This window comes from Schistocerca nitens, chromosome 2 (assembly GCF_023898315.1).
Source record: "Schistocerca nitens isolate TAMUIC-IGC-003100 chromosome 2, iqSchNite1.1, whole genome shotgun sequence".
NCBI classification, from domain to species: domain Eukaryota; kingdom Metazoa; phylum Arthropoda; class Insecta; order Orthoptera; family Acrididae; genus Schistocerca; species Schistocerca nitens.
Window position 1 is genome coordinate 254249439 of NC_064615.1, and position 12913 is coordinate 254262351.

Genomic DNA, 12913 nt, shown 5'->3' on the forward strand with positions numbered 1-12913 from the left:
ACAATGTCTTCTGCTTACATTGGCTGTGTTATTGAGTACAATCTCCTACTTTTTTTCGTTAGATGTGACATTATCCATTGGTTGGCTGTACTATTCACTCCACAAAACCTCAGTTTACCTAGCAGGATATTATGATTCACACACTCACACATTCACACATTCACGTGCCTCAGATAGGTCAAAGAAAATAATAAAAGGTGACATTTTGTTATACATCAACTGATCTACGATTGTTATTGACAGTGTAGTAGGAGCACATGAAATATTATTTTTTTTTCTAATGAACCTCTAGTTTTAGTTGTTACCTACCTCTGTGTTAATACTTCATTTAAATGCTTCTGCAGCTGCTATATTAGCTGATGTTTTCTCCATCAATCTTCCTTTCTTTTTCACTGATTTGATAATTTCATTTCTTCGATCCGTAAAGCAATATTTCTGAAGTGCATGTGCATTCCGTCCATATTGTACGTTGTATATTGTAGACCTGACAAGATATGTTATAGATGCTCGTATGGTTTCAGTAAGGAACTCGTTTGTCTTTGGCTGCTACAAGCAGCATGTTTTATGGGTAGCAGCCCCAGCAGGCTGAGCATCAAGCAACTTACATCTTGTTGCAAAGTGCGTAGTGTGCTTCGTGATTGCATGTTCCTTAATGAGTGTTTACGATGTTCTTGGTTTTTCAGGCTTTTTTTACTTAACGATATTGTTATGTTGCTAGGAAGAAAGTTAAGAAACGTATTGACAGAGAGCTCATTGGGCAGGATGAAAAAAACTCAATTGTAATTTACCGATATTTAATAGTGATATACATATTTTCTGTGAATATATATATGTATATATATATATATATTTTTTCTTGTACATACATTTATATATCTTCAACATAAAACATTTTATTTAAAATTTCTCTTTGACATACAAAACATCTTTTAATGGACAAGTTTAATGAGAAAGGAGTATATACAAAAGGCTATGAGTGTATTTCAAATTGTAGGTGGGCGCTGATAGACAGAGAAAGATAAAAGGTGGAAGATGAGTGGAGGGAGGCCACAGAAAGGAAGTTTAGATTTTGGGACCGAGTTGTGAAATTTATGTGTGGGTGCAAGGTAGGCTTTACTTGTGGTTTGATCGTGCTGTGTGGTTACGGCGATACCACACTGCCGGGACAAGCTACCCTGAACAAGACCGTCGTTGAGGCAGTTTAAGTGCTCCGCTATTTTTAATTGAGAATATCCTTCTTCGTTGCCTGTGTCGGCCCCTTTGGCTGCTAATTAGACTTAGAATGAACTCGCTCGTCTCACTGACTGTGATCCTACATTGCAATTGTGAAAACGTGGCATAAATTTCTCCGACAATCGTGTTCTACATCTTACCCGAAGTTATAAGAGTTCAGCTGTCTTCGACCTTTGTCACAAATTTTCTACAGTTAACGATGGTGTACTACTGCGTACTAATGGGAGTTCTAAGGGTTATCTGCACTGTGCGTCCAATGAAACTTTTCTTCGAAGGGCTGATGGTGATTGTGTCCTAAAATGTCAAGAGACCAATGGCGGGCGCTCGAAATAATGTTATGCGGTCTGCAAGGCAAGGACAGTGTCCCTAGAGTCAAATAATGATTTTCTTTCTAAATACCAGCTAAGAGGAGCAAGGTGCAGGTTAAACCACGGTTCGTCAAGGCTACTCTCCTCACAGTAAGTGAGCGGGCCGAGGTTAGAGGGAGGGGGTAGTGGTTGGAGTGGAGGGGGGTTGAGGATGGGGCTTTAACTAGCAGAACGGAGATTCGTGATTGGTAGTCAAAACAATCTCGAGGACCCAATGAAACATCTTGGAGAATTGGATTTCCAGGATATGGTGACAATTACCTACGAACAGATGGTTCCAAATGTTGGGTAGTATCACGGACAGCATCTGCCAAGTCCACGTGGTGGTGATAACCCAGTCCTACAAGTGGCTGTAGGAATCAAGAGTCACTATAGAGACTGAATGCGTGAATTGCAGCCGAGCCAAGTCCTACCGTTAGAGGTTTAGCGAGTTCTGTAGCACTTGGTGAAGTAGAACAGTGGGAACCATAACTATTCCTAAAAAACAACCTTGCTCCCAAGCAAAAACGCCAACAGTGGCTAATGGTCCTAATACCTAAGTTTAGTGTCATGACTGTGCCACCAGGTTACTGGATGTACTCAAACACACTGATACACATACATTCAAAGGATCGCCAGGCGTTCTTTTTCTAGTGAATGTGAAGATATTATGGATTTAGTTTTTGAGTCGGTCATCAATATATGTAATAAGTACAAGTGTGGTTTATCTACGCAAGCCGCTACCCCGTCACCCGTAGAGGTTTATATGGTGTGGTAGCCCTTCATCCCCAGTCCATGAAGAAGGTTTCGTTTTATAACTGCAGGGGCTGGGTAGGAGGATACGGGTGTCAAAAGACAACATTGCAACAATGAATTTATCATCAGAAACTGGTGAAGCAGGTAGGACTCGAGTGCTGAAGTGACCAACACAGGCCAAAACGTTCCTTGGAGAACGCTAGAGCACTTTTTAGAATGCTCTAGAATGTTCTAGAATTTTCTAGTATGTTCTACAATGTTCCAGAACGGTCTAGTGCTTTCAGAGTAGTCGAGGACGTTCGAGAATGTCCTTGAGTATTCCATATGCTGTTACGGTGAGGATACGTTTCGTCTCAGAAGAGTTTATATAGATGATAGCGAGGCGCATGCACCAGTATGCTGTACAGTGCTAAAATTCTGCCCATAACCAAATGTGTCTAGCGACCAAGGAGAAGAGAGAATGGTAGAGAGCGAAATAAACTGAAGTGAAAGTAAGTTGTTTTAGATAATGAACAATGTGTTAAACGTAAAAGAAGAGATCTTGCAAGTGGTGATTTGAAAAGAGTAAAACAGAAAGAGCAGTGAAGAAATGAAACAGGTGAGAAACAAATGACCATAAAAATCAAGTGAAGCAGGTCCTTTTCAGCTAGTAGTAAAAAACGGAAAAATGGGAAAACCTGATGAAATGCTTCATGTGTCTAGGAAAGTTGTTGTGGTACATCAATACCATAGAATCTTCTTGAGTTTCTTGCTGCATAACTTCGCAGTGTCAGCTCGACGTCTTGTATTTTCCACAGTTCCATACTCTTCAAATATTCAAACGCGATTGTTTCGAGTCCATCTCAGAACTGAGAGGCCTTAGAAAAGTGATGTCCGGGTTGACAGTAAGGTCCCCTTGACACAGGTTACTGAAACTGCTCTACAGGCATTTCTGACTATCGTGGAAAGAAATCAAGTCTTTTATTGATTCCCCCTGGTCACTCCACCTCTACTGCACAGTGCTAGAAATCTGACGATAGCCAAATATGTCAAGCGATTTCGTGATGGACCTTCTCGGGCATCTTCATGCGTCTGATTTTTCGTCCTTATCTTATAACCGTTATTGTCGACCACAGAAGTCTGAATATCTGATATTTCACATAGCTCAAGGAGAAGAACCTTTTCTACAGACGTAAAGCAATAGTGAGACGTGTCTGAGCTTGTCCTGACAAGTAGCGGTATCGTACTGGACGGGGGGCGTAGTTTGGAAGAATGGGAGTGAGTGAAGCTGTCCTGTCCGATATGTACATGCGTATGAGCTGATGCCTTCCATGAAACATTTACACATGTATAAGCTCGGCGTTATCACATTGGGGATGAGATACGTAATGAGTAGTATATGGCGTTAATTAGGGTCTGCTGATTAACTCTCGCTCAAGCGTAATCTTTGGCGTCTACACAATCACAAACTGCTGGCAGCCAACAAGCTCTCGGAGGAGCCACCCCCCCCCCCCCTCTCTCTCTCTCTCTCTCTCTCTCTCTCTCTCTAAAAGTGTCTCCTGTGGAGGGGGCACCGCTTATCGTTGACGTAAAAATGCCACTATAGAAGCTCTGATGCAAGCCGCCCACTGCTGGCCAAAACAATGGTTGCCGATAAACACCCGTTTCAAAAATAGATTCAGTAACAAAACAGAAACAGCTCGAAGCGAATCTGGCACAATTTTTCATCTAGTAGCCAGCTAATATACATATACTTTTTACTCTACAAAAGCTTCTCTTGTCTCGTTCCACATATGGTATTTTTGAAATAGCTTGACAAATGTTTCTGAAATACGTATATCATGAGCAGTGGTGACAGAGTGAATCGCAGAGGTTTCCTAATCCGTTTATGCCGGTGTTCCCTACGCAGTAAGGAGGAGCAAAATGTGCTGCGCTTTTACTTGGCAGTTTCGCTCACACTGCTTTCACTCTGCGTCTAAAACAGTGGTCCCTCTGTGTTTGTATTTCACAGTTCCAAAATCGTATAGCGAGTGCTGACAAAGAGGCGTCTTAGACGTACTGGTTCATAGGGAGTGGCTACACTATAAAAGCTGCACAGCGTAATACTAACTACGTCATCGTAAAATGCACAGGATTCTAGTAGAGCACCTGATTCTTCTTTGCTTCCCTTGCTAAGCGTCTACTTCTAAACGCACACTTATCTAAGACATCGATAATAAGTGTTCGAGACACGTGAGGAGTACAGAAACACTTTGCGTACTTTGTAACCACTTTCAATTTCTTTTTGTTAATTGTTCATTGACCAAGAAGTTCTCGAGGAAACAGTATTAGTACGCAGAGTTCGGAACTTCACAATTGACGTGGCTGGCTGGTCCGTATTCTTGTGTGAGCATTTCCAAAGCTCACTGTGCCAGGTGAGGTAAATTTAATGATATGGTATCAGAGGTGTAGCAGTGGAGGAAAAAGTGGGTGTATTGGTCAGTTTCATTTTTTTTTTTAATTTTGTACTGGAAGCACACCCAGAGCTGCAGGCTTGCCCGAGTGTGCCCGCAGGAACAAAACTCTCTGGTGGATGGTCTATCCGCTCAGTAGATGAGATCCTGGAGCATTTGCAGGAACAGTGCAGTCGTAACAAGAGCTCCGAATGAAGCATGGGTTCCAAACTCTTCCGTCCAGGATACCGGAATGCAGGCGGATAAAACTTTGTGCACCGTTCTTGCAAAGAACAACATTTCCAGAGCTGATGCGAATGATGTCACAGATGTCACTGGCTTCCAAAACGCAGGTGCGATGACTGAGAGGATACGTTACCACCCCTTTCGTAACAGTAATTCTCATATCCTTTTGTGATGCTGGTAGTTTTTGATCAAAAGTCCAATCGGCTTGTAGCCGATCTCTGGGCCAACAACTCCTTCGCAAACAAATGTGGGGCCAGGTTAGACATTTGGATATTAGAGGCTGTTGGAAAATCGCTTTATTTGCAATGCTATTAGAACACGGTGATTCACAGTGTCACGGTGCGCTAGTGAATTCTATAAATGTGTCCGCCAAACAGTTCTCCTTGTCTTCTTTACACGGTTAGTCTCTATGACTCGTCAAATGAGATAAAATCTCTAGTCGACTTTAGCGTGAGCTGACGTGTTGGAATTCCATGATTCTTATATGCTCGCTAAGAGTTTAGGACACTGCCACAAATTTAGTCCTGGTTTCAGGCAATGTTTGCCTATGTAATAGATGTCACTGTCCGAGCGTACGCTTTTACAGGTGTCCAATGTTCTGAAAATAGCTTGTAAGATTAAACATGTCTGCGTATCATTTCCAGATACCGATGTCGTATACAGAACAGAAGAAAAAAGTTGTAATGTAGAATTTCACGACTCTTTCATCCGACATTTGTGTGATTCTTGATGCTGCTGCGATGAGTTATACATCCTTTTCATAACAGATTTTTACTGTCAGGATTCGTAGGGGAGACTGGGAACGTTGATCTGCTACAGGAAAGAGCGTGCTACGTCGATGGAGGTACTATAGCACCAACACATAGACTGGAGAACGCTGACTCAGCTTGTAGGTTGACGAGTCTAGCGGCGAACAACGTTCCAGGTGCTGCAGTGATGCTTCCTGGCTGTCGTTCTGTGGATGATAGGATAGTCCCTTATAAAGATATAAGTAAATATGAATGGCAGCTGAGACTTCACCGTAAGTATTCTTGAAGAGAAAGTAACAGTCGAATAAGTGAAGGCGTTGTTGTAGACCTGCTGAGAATGGTAACGTCGAGCATTCATCCAGTTGGGCAACGGTGCTTCGAGGACAACAGGCAACAATTTTATTTCTGTAGGCCCTTCGTTACTTTAACACCACGAGTTGACTAGAGCATACGTGTGGTCAGGTAATAAATACCCGGCGTTATACCTTTGGAGCGAAACAATGCTGCTGACAATCCAAAGTTAGAAAATCAACACGATGAAAGGTATGGTGTGATTCACAAGTAGAATAGGGCTCGGAGTTTCAGACTTAGTCTTTGCCTGGAGACAGTGCTGGAGACTTTCATAGGATTTGCTGTTCACGTGTTTGAGTCTGTTACGCACATCCTAAGTGGAAGTTGTACATCGTGTTCTCCACCATTTGACGTCTGAAGGCGAATCACCATGTAAGTGTTGGAGGGCTCCTAGTTGTCGTCGTATGTGACACGGAGTCATTCGCTTGTTCATATTCCGAAGTGGTTTGAGCAGTGATCCCGTTCCAAAGCAGGGCTGCCACCTGTAGGTGGGGCTGATAAACAGGTACGCTGTTGAAGATCGCTGACTGGAATCGTATTTATGTCAAACAGGCACGAAGAATCTGGAAACGACACGGGAGATCGTAACGGAGAAACTGGTGACAGCCGAGTACACCCGGGAGCACTCCAGGAACAGTGGTAGAGGGCGACGTCGGATCAGCTCTGCCTCGCGGCAGCGCGCAGGCCTTCTTCGCAGGTGGGTCCCCTCGCGGGGCCGGTGCTCCCCCCGCCTCGTCAGAACCACTCGCGGCGCGGTGGCCTCCGGGGCGAGGGGCTGAAACCTCAGGGCCGGAGGTCGCGGTCGAGCTCTGCGTAGACGGCGCTGGGTCCCTCGTTGCTGCAGACCGAGTCCTCGGGCGTGCGCGACACCTCCGTCTCGGTGGCGTCCTGGCGCGCCGGCATCCAGCGCGGCTGCCGCGAAGACGACGCCGCCTGGCCGCCCGCCGCCCCCGAGGAGGCGTCGCCCGCCGCGGCCGCCTGCTGCTGCTGGCTCTGCTGGCGGTGGTGCAGGGCCTGCGCACACGGAGGCCGGTTCGCTCTCCCAGTGACAAGTCAGAAAAGGTCACACGTCTGCAACGCAGTGACTCTGCCCAGGGTAGCCGTGAGTCGGGACGCGTATGTGTGTGGCCGCGCCAGGCCCCAAGCAAGGAGCGACACAAAAAATGGCTCTGAGCACTATGGGACTTAACATCTGAGGTCATCAGTCCCCTAGAACTTAGAACTACTTAAACCTAACTAACCTAAGGACATCACACACAACCATGCCCGAGGCAGGATTCGAACCTGTGAAACGGAAATTGTTGTACAGTTCCAATGTTTTATTAAATTGATAGCACGCAGAAATTATTAGCAAGAGTTTCTTCTCTTGCAGGTAATACCTCAGCTGGTGTCCAAAAGGAGAGAATGGACTAAACAGTGTTATTTATTGAATATTTTTTGTTGTTGTGTACCACGTTTCCCATTTTCCCTTCCCTTGTGCGGCCTGAACGGTATAAATGAGTGAGTGTGTGAACTAGCAGAAAGCTTTAGGCACAGATTGTAACACTGCATGAATGGTCGTTCTGGGGTAGGGTAGTACCAATCCCCCAAGTGTGAACATGATTAGCAGAGACCAAGTTTGCAGGTCAGGGCAAAGATGACACGTAGGCGCGCGAATTGGCTCTGTCAGGTTGGCGCGCCACCCCCACCACGTTTGTAAGCGGAACGGTTAGTCGAATTCGGTTGGAGGAGCACTTGTTCCTGAGTCGTGGTGCTGGCCAGACGTGGAGACGCAGCTCTCGTTTTGGTAATGTTAACCTAGGTATTAGATTGTCTGAAATCTGCTCTGTAATGAAGTCCATATGTTGAAAGCAGGTGCGAAATTACCACTGAACCCCATAATTTCTTAATTTACTTGAATTTCAGTAGACCTTGCGTTAGTGCCTTGTTCAGGCAACGCACCATGTGCCTTAAGCTCACGGTCACGTTATTGCTCTGTGCTCAACGGAAATTCACTCATTCAAGGTATTTTAATCTGCTCTTCCATTTACAGTAATATTTTGGAGATTTTTATATATTTTCCATACGTTTTCTTTGTCAACTTGCTTTCTCGCCACGTGGTCGGTTGGAGCAACCACCGCATTGATAAATTGTAGTTTCGGTCTGAAAATATATTGTACACGATGAATAATCATACGATAGTGAGCGAGTGTAAAATAGGGAAGGAATAATCGTGTGTGTCCATATTTTTCTGGGTTTCTGTCGGCTACTGAAACTTGGCCATGTGGATTGAACAGCATTGAAGTGACGTTTCTTGTGCACCCCCATAACGATTTGATTTGTTGGCGATGTTGTGCGTTAAGTAAAATACTCGTGCCACTAGGAAAAGTATAGGATTTTAATGCCCACTGATTTGATAAAGATTTGCTAAATACTCTTTCACCCTGACCTAGTTGTGCTTGTATTGTCTTTGCGGAACTTGTTCTGAGTAATCTATAGCAACTGAATGTAATAACCGAGGGTTTAGGTATAATTGTGCGGTCGTATAAAATTACATTGAAGCCAGGTCTGCGCTCCTCTGTCCCATTCCATACTTACGTGGCGAAACTGAACCATGTTAACTAGAGACCGGTTTTGATGATGTACATTGTAAGAGAAACACGACTAATTGTTAAAGTACCATCGGTACTGAATAAATATAAATTAATCTCTACCCTCGACTGATTATTTACTCCGTCCATCATAAAGAATAGGTGGCAGTCAGTACCACAGTCGAATTGTGGATCATGAAAGCAAATAAAAGTTATATACTGTCTATTAAGCCCTGTATAGGTGCCTTCTGTAGTGGTTCAAAAAAAAAAAAATGCGTTATCCGTTGCATTCAAATTTTTACCGGTTTGTTAAAACCTTCCGCTAGAAATTATTAATACCCAGCAATAACTCGCAGGGGCCAGTAATTTCGTGGACCACACGAATTTAAGAAACCATTTACTACAGACGGTAGCTCGCAGGAGCGGTAGGATAGGTCAAAGCGACGGTAATATTCCTACTTAGGTAGACTTTTACCACTTCCAGTACGGGAAGGTTACGTTGCATCTGCGACCGTAGCGGTCGCGCGTTTTCAGATTGATGCGCCTAGAACCGCTCGGCCACACAGTGAAAATTAATAATGCAGTTATAAAACAGGGTTATGCAAAAGTACCAGAAATTGAACAGGAGAAGTTCCTTGCATCCAGCCCGTAATAATATAGAATTAACAATCATTTAATTAATGTACACTGGCATGCAAAACTTAAGGACGAATGCAACTCTGACATGATGTGTCACAGTCAAGTGGGGAACTTACAGGCTCTGACTGAGACTGTTTCCCCCTCACTTCTACGCTGTAATTCTAACAACGTCTTAATTTCATTACCTACTGTAAAAGTTATAAAGAAGTCCAGCTGTCGTGGTTGGTGGGGTGCAAGCGCGGGGGAAGGAGTGTGGGCCAATGGTTTCAGAACAATTACGAAATAAAATAGGTCCATCTACAACACATACTGTTTTGTGTAGCTACTGACACTTTCTCAAACACACTAAGGTCCTCGACACCCTGAACTCGCTACTATGCCTTTTCAAAGTTGGTTACTGAACATTTTACTGTAACGAACAGAAATAAAGTTGTCCCATCCTCATTCTACATCTACGTACAGTCATGCTCAAAAGTATCCGAACGACCTGAACTGCATTTCGCCTGATTCGCATGCAACCGGCATAACGAGGCTGTCTAGCAGGTCTTCTAATCGCTCTTTCGTACAGTCGTTTGACTATTGAAAATGGTTTCAACAAGTCACCACTAGAAAACACAGCTCTGTTTCGTAATAACTCATAATGTAAAGTAATATCACGATACTGCAAATATCAGGGAACACCTTATCACAGATAAGACTGTCCTTAAGGCTTGTAATCTCACATTTATTACAATAAATGACATACCTGAAATGTTACCACTCTCATTATTAGGTCAGGTAGGTAACGCACGTAGTAAGTTCGTCGTATTCACGATTTCCGCTTCAAAGTAACATACAGTACTTATTATTTAACACAAAATGATATTAAAAGTTTAAGTTATCCACGAGCAGCTAGTTGAGGATATCTATGAACTTCAAATGACACGACGAACCGTCTCGTTCTGCATATGGATTCAAACCTAGGTCATGCAAACTAAGCAAAGATTTCGTGACTGACGCAAACTAACAGTCATTCCTGATTAGGCATACAGAGAGTGATATACCTCGATTTTAGACAGTATCAGTTAGCAAATATCAACTTTAGATTGCATAACTCAAACATTGTTACGGACGCGAATTCCTCCCCAGCATCTCTTGTCCCTGTTAACGAACTAAGAGAGATGTAAAATATTGCTTCTTCACAAGTAACATACTTGAAATGCCGTGAGGTAAAGCTTTGTGTTGGACAGGGATGCCCAGAACCTAATAGGATTGATATCGAAACACAACCAACTGTGACATACCGGATTTCCTTGCCAGTAGCTAGATGTTTTAACTGAAATGACGAGAAGAAACATAAATTTTTTCCTTCCCAGGACTCCAACCCGCCACCTATCGCTGTTATATTCTACAGAAAACGAACGTTAAATATGGGTTTGTTGCACCAGCTGTGACATGTGAGCATGTTTGAACTAGAAATAATATGACGAAGAGTTCAGTGCTCACTGGGAATAGAGCCCCACACACATCGTTGTTGGCTACACACAAAGAGACGTCAGCTACCGAATTTTTCTCCACTAGCAGCTCGGAATAACATCTTGAACTTACAGTGATCTCGCAAATAGTTCTGTGTCCCACTGGGAGTCAAAAACGTCAGATATCGTTAGTGTTGACAACGAATGAAAAAACATTAAAAATCAAAATTATTATCCACCAGCAGATTGGTGTTCGCATGCTAGAGCTTGATAATATATAATGAAATCTTTGGTGCTGGGCCAGGATTCGAACCCATTCACACGTAATATGTGGAGATGTTGAGGAACCTGCAGTTTTGAGCAAACAACGAAGTGTAGCCGATCTGTATTGCCACGAAGGGATCAAATTCCGCGTTAAGGGCGGTCTGAGTTGCATTCCCAGTTCTGAACCAATTTTATCGACATACAGAAGCTCAGATAAAAGATGGAATAAGTGTCCAGTGACACTACATAGCGTTTGTTTCGTCACTAGAAATAAATAGCTAGTATAAGAAAGGTTACTGGTGATAGAGTTTCTACATGTCGCCACTCCAGACTTTATTGTGGTTCAGCCTAACGTCTACTTGGCAGAGAAGGAAAAACATCTTTAATGTGAATTTCAGACCACACTGCCATTGCATCTTCTTCACTTGGTGTAGTCAGAAGAGAATGGAATCTTTCTCTCCCTATCTAAAATCATTGATAGAAGTGGGAATCGAACCTACCATCAGTCCAACACACCACCAAACCCTCTTCTCTGTGACTCATTTTTCTATTGTAACGCCGTTGCACCACGCTGGATGAGAATTCTGACACACAGGCTCCCTGTAGTAAATTACAGCATGTTCAGTAAATTCATTTACTTGGTTGACCGAATCACCATGAAGTAGCTGCCTCGGCTACCCAGTGCATACATTCGACTCTATTTTGTAATCACCGAAATAAAATCACCATAACTGCCACCTACACAGAACTGCCAACAGTGTAGGATGCAGAAATTTAAATAGGAAGTGCTCCTTTCCACTTGAGCTATTCTATTGCGCTATCTGTTTGTGAAAAACGTCGTGCAGCGCAAAAGAAAAGCTGTAACTGTTTCTCTCATTGTCAGAAGTCTAGACCCGGCCATTTGCATTATCTCGCAGCGCTGTGGTGTGCAGAAGTTCTGGAGGAATTGTTGTTCAGCTCTGGAGCTGTTGGAGCTATGTATATGCTAGTAGCGTAATGGTAAGTGTCGTGCACCGTAGATAAGATGTCGCGAGTTAGAATACATTTACTATTAAATTTTTTTAAAACGCAATTCTGCTGTCTGCTGAAGTTACCAATCTAATGGATCTTTGATCTTAATTCCGTTCACTTCTCAACCCAAAATAGTCGCATTTGGAAAAAGGGCTAACTTCTGTGACATTTTGTTCGTTTCAGGCTTAGTAGACAGCCAGGCAGCAGATGCATCTCGAAGCTTTTGTATTATGTATGGGGAGAGCGCATCGTGCCCAAATACATCAGAAAAGTATTTTCTACATTAGCTGTCGTGTGGTAGAGGCATTTTATTCTTCTTCAAACATTGTTTGACAGCTTTAACTCAGAATAAGTTATTTACATGCATGTAATCAATAAACTGCATGTGTATCGTCAGACTGTTATAGATAACATCAGAGAATTCGCATATATCGTTGATGATTAATTTCGCTCTCATGTTTACTATTGTTTCAACAACACTAAAGCAAACCTTACGAAAACTGTGCACTGTACTATAAGCAATGAAATAAAACTACCCACGATAGCCTTACGACGAAAGTCTGTAAACTGAGTATCTGTACACAAGCATGCCTCTATCGACACGAATTAGTAAAATACAACTCACTTAGATTTTGATTGGGTCGGAGTTTAATTGGTATGCTGTGTCATACTCAAGAGGTATGCAAACGTGGCATCTCACAAATATAGTTATGTATTTCTAGAAACCGAAAATTTGCTTGTCAGCGGCGAAAGAGGCTTTACCTGTTTTGCAGCATTGCAAGTTTTTCACCATTGCACTATGAGCCGAAAGTATTTTCTTGCGATTTCCTTATATGTGTCTGATCTGTTTGTAGCTCTTTCACAGAAGGGGTAAAAACGTTG

General features: G+C 43.0%; 1 protein-coding gene across 1 annotated transcript in view; it reads right to left on the reverse strand.

Moving 5' to 3' along the window:
• Positions 1-832: 832 nt before the first annotated feature.
• Positions 833-12913, reverse strand: part of LOC126234961 (probable G-protein coupled receptor 158) — a 375069-nt gene continuing 362988 nt past the window's right edge. The window contains exons 12-13 of the mRNA XM_049943700.1: positions 7072-7107; positions 833-6981 (exon numbers count right to left, since the gene is read on the reverse strand). Coding sequence (XP_049799657.1) covers positions 6877-6981; positions 7072-7107 — 141 coding nt within the window. The 3' untranslated portion in view covers positions 833-6876. The remainder of the gene's footprint in view (positions 6982-7071; positions 7108-12913) is intronic.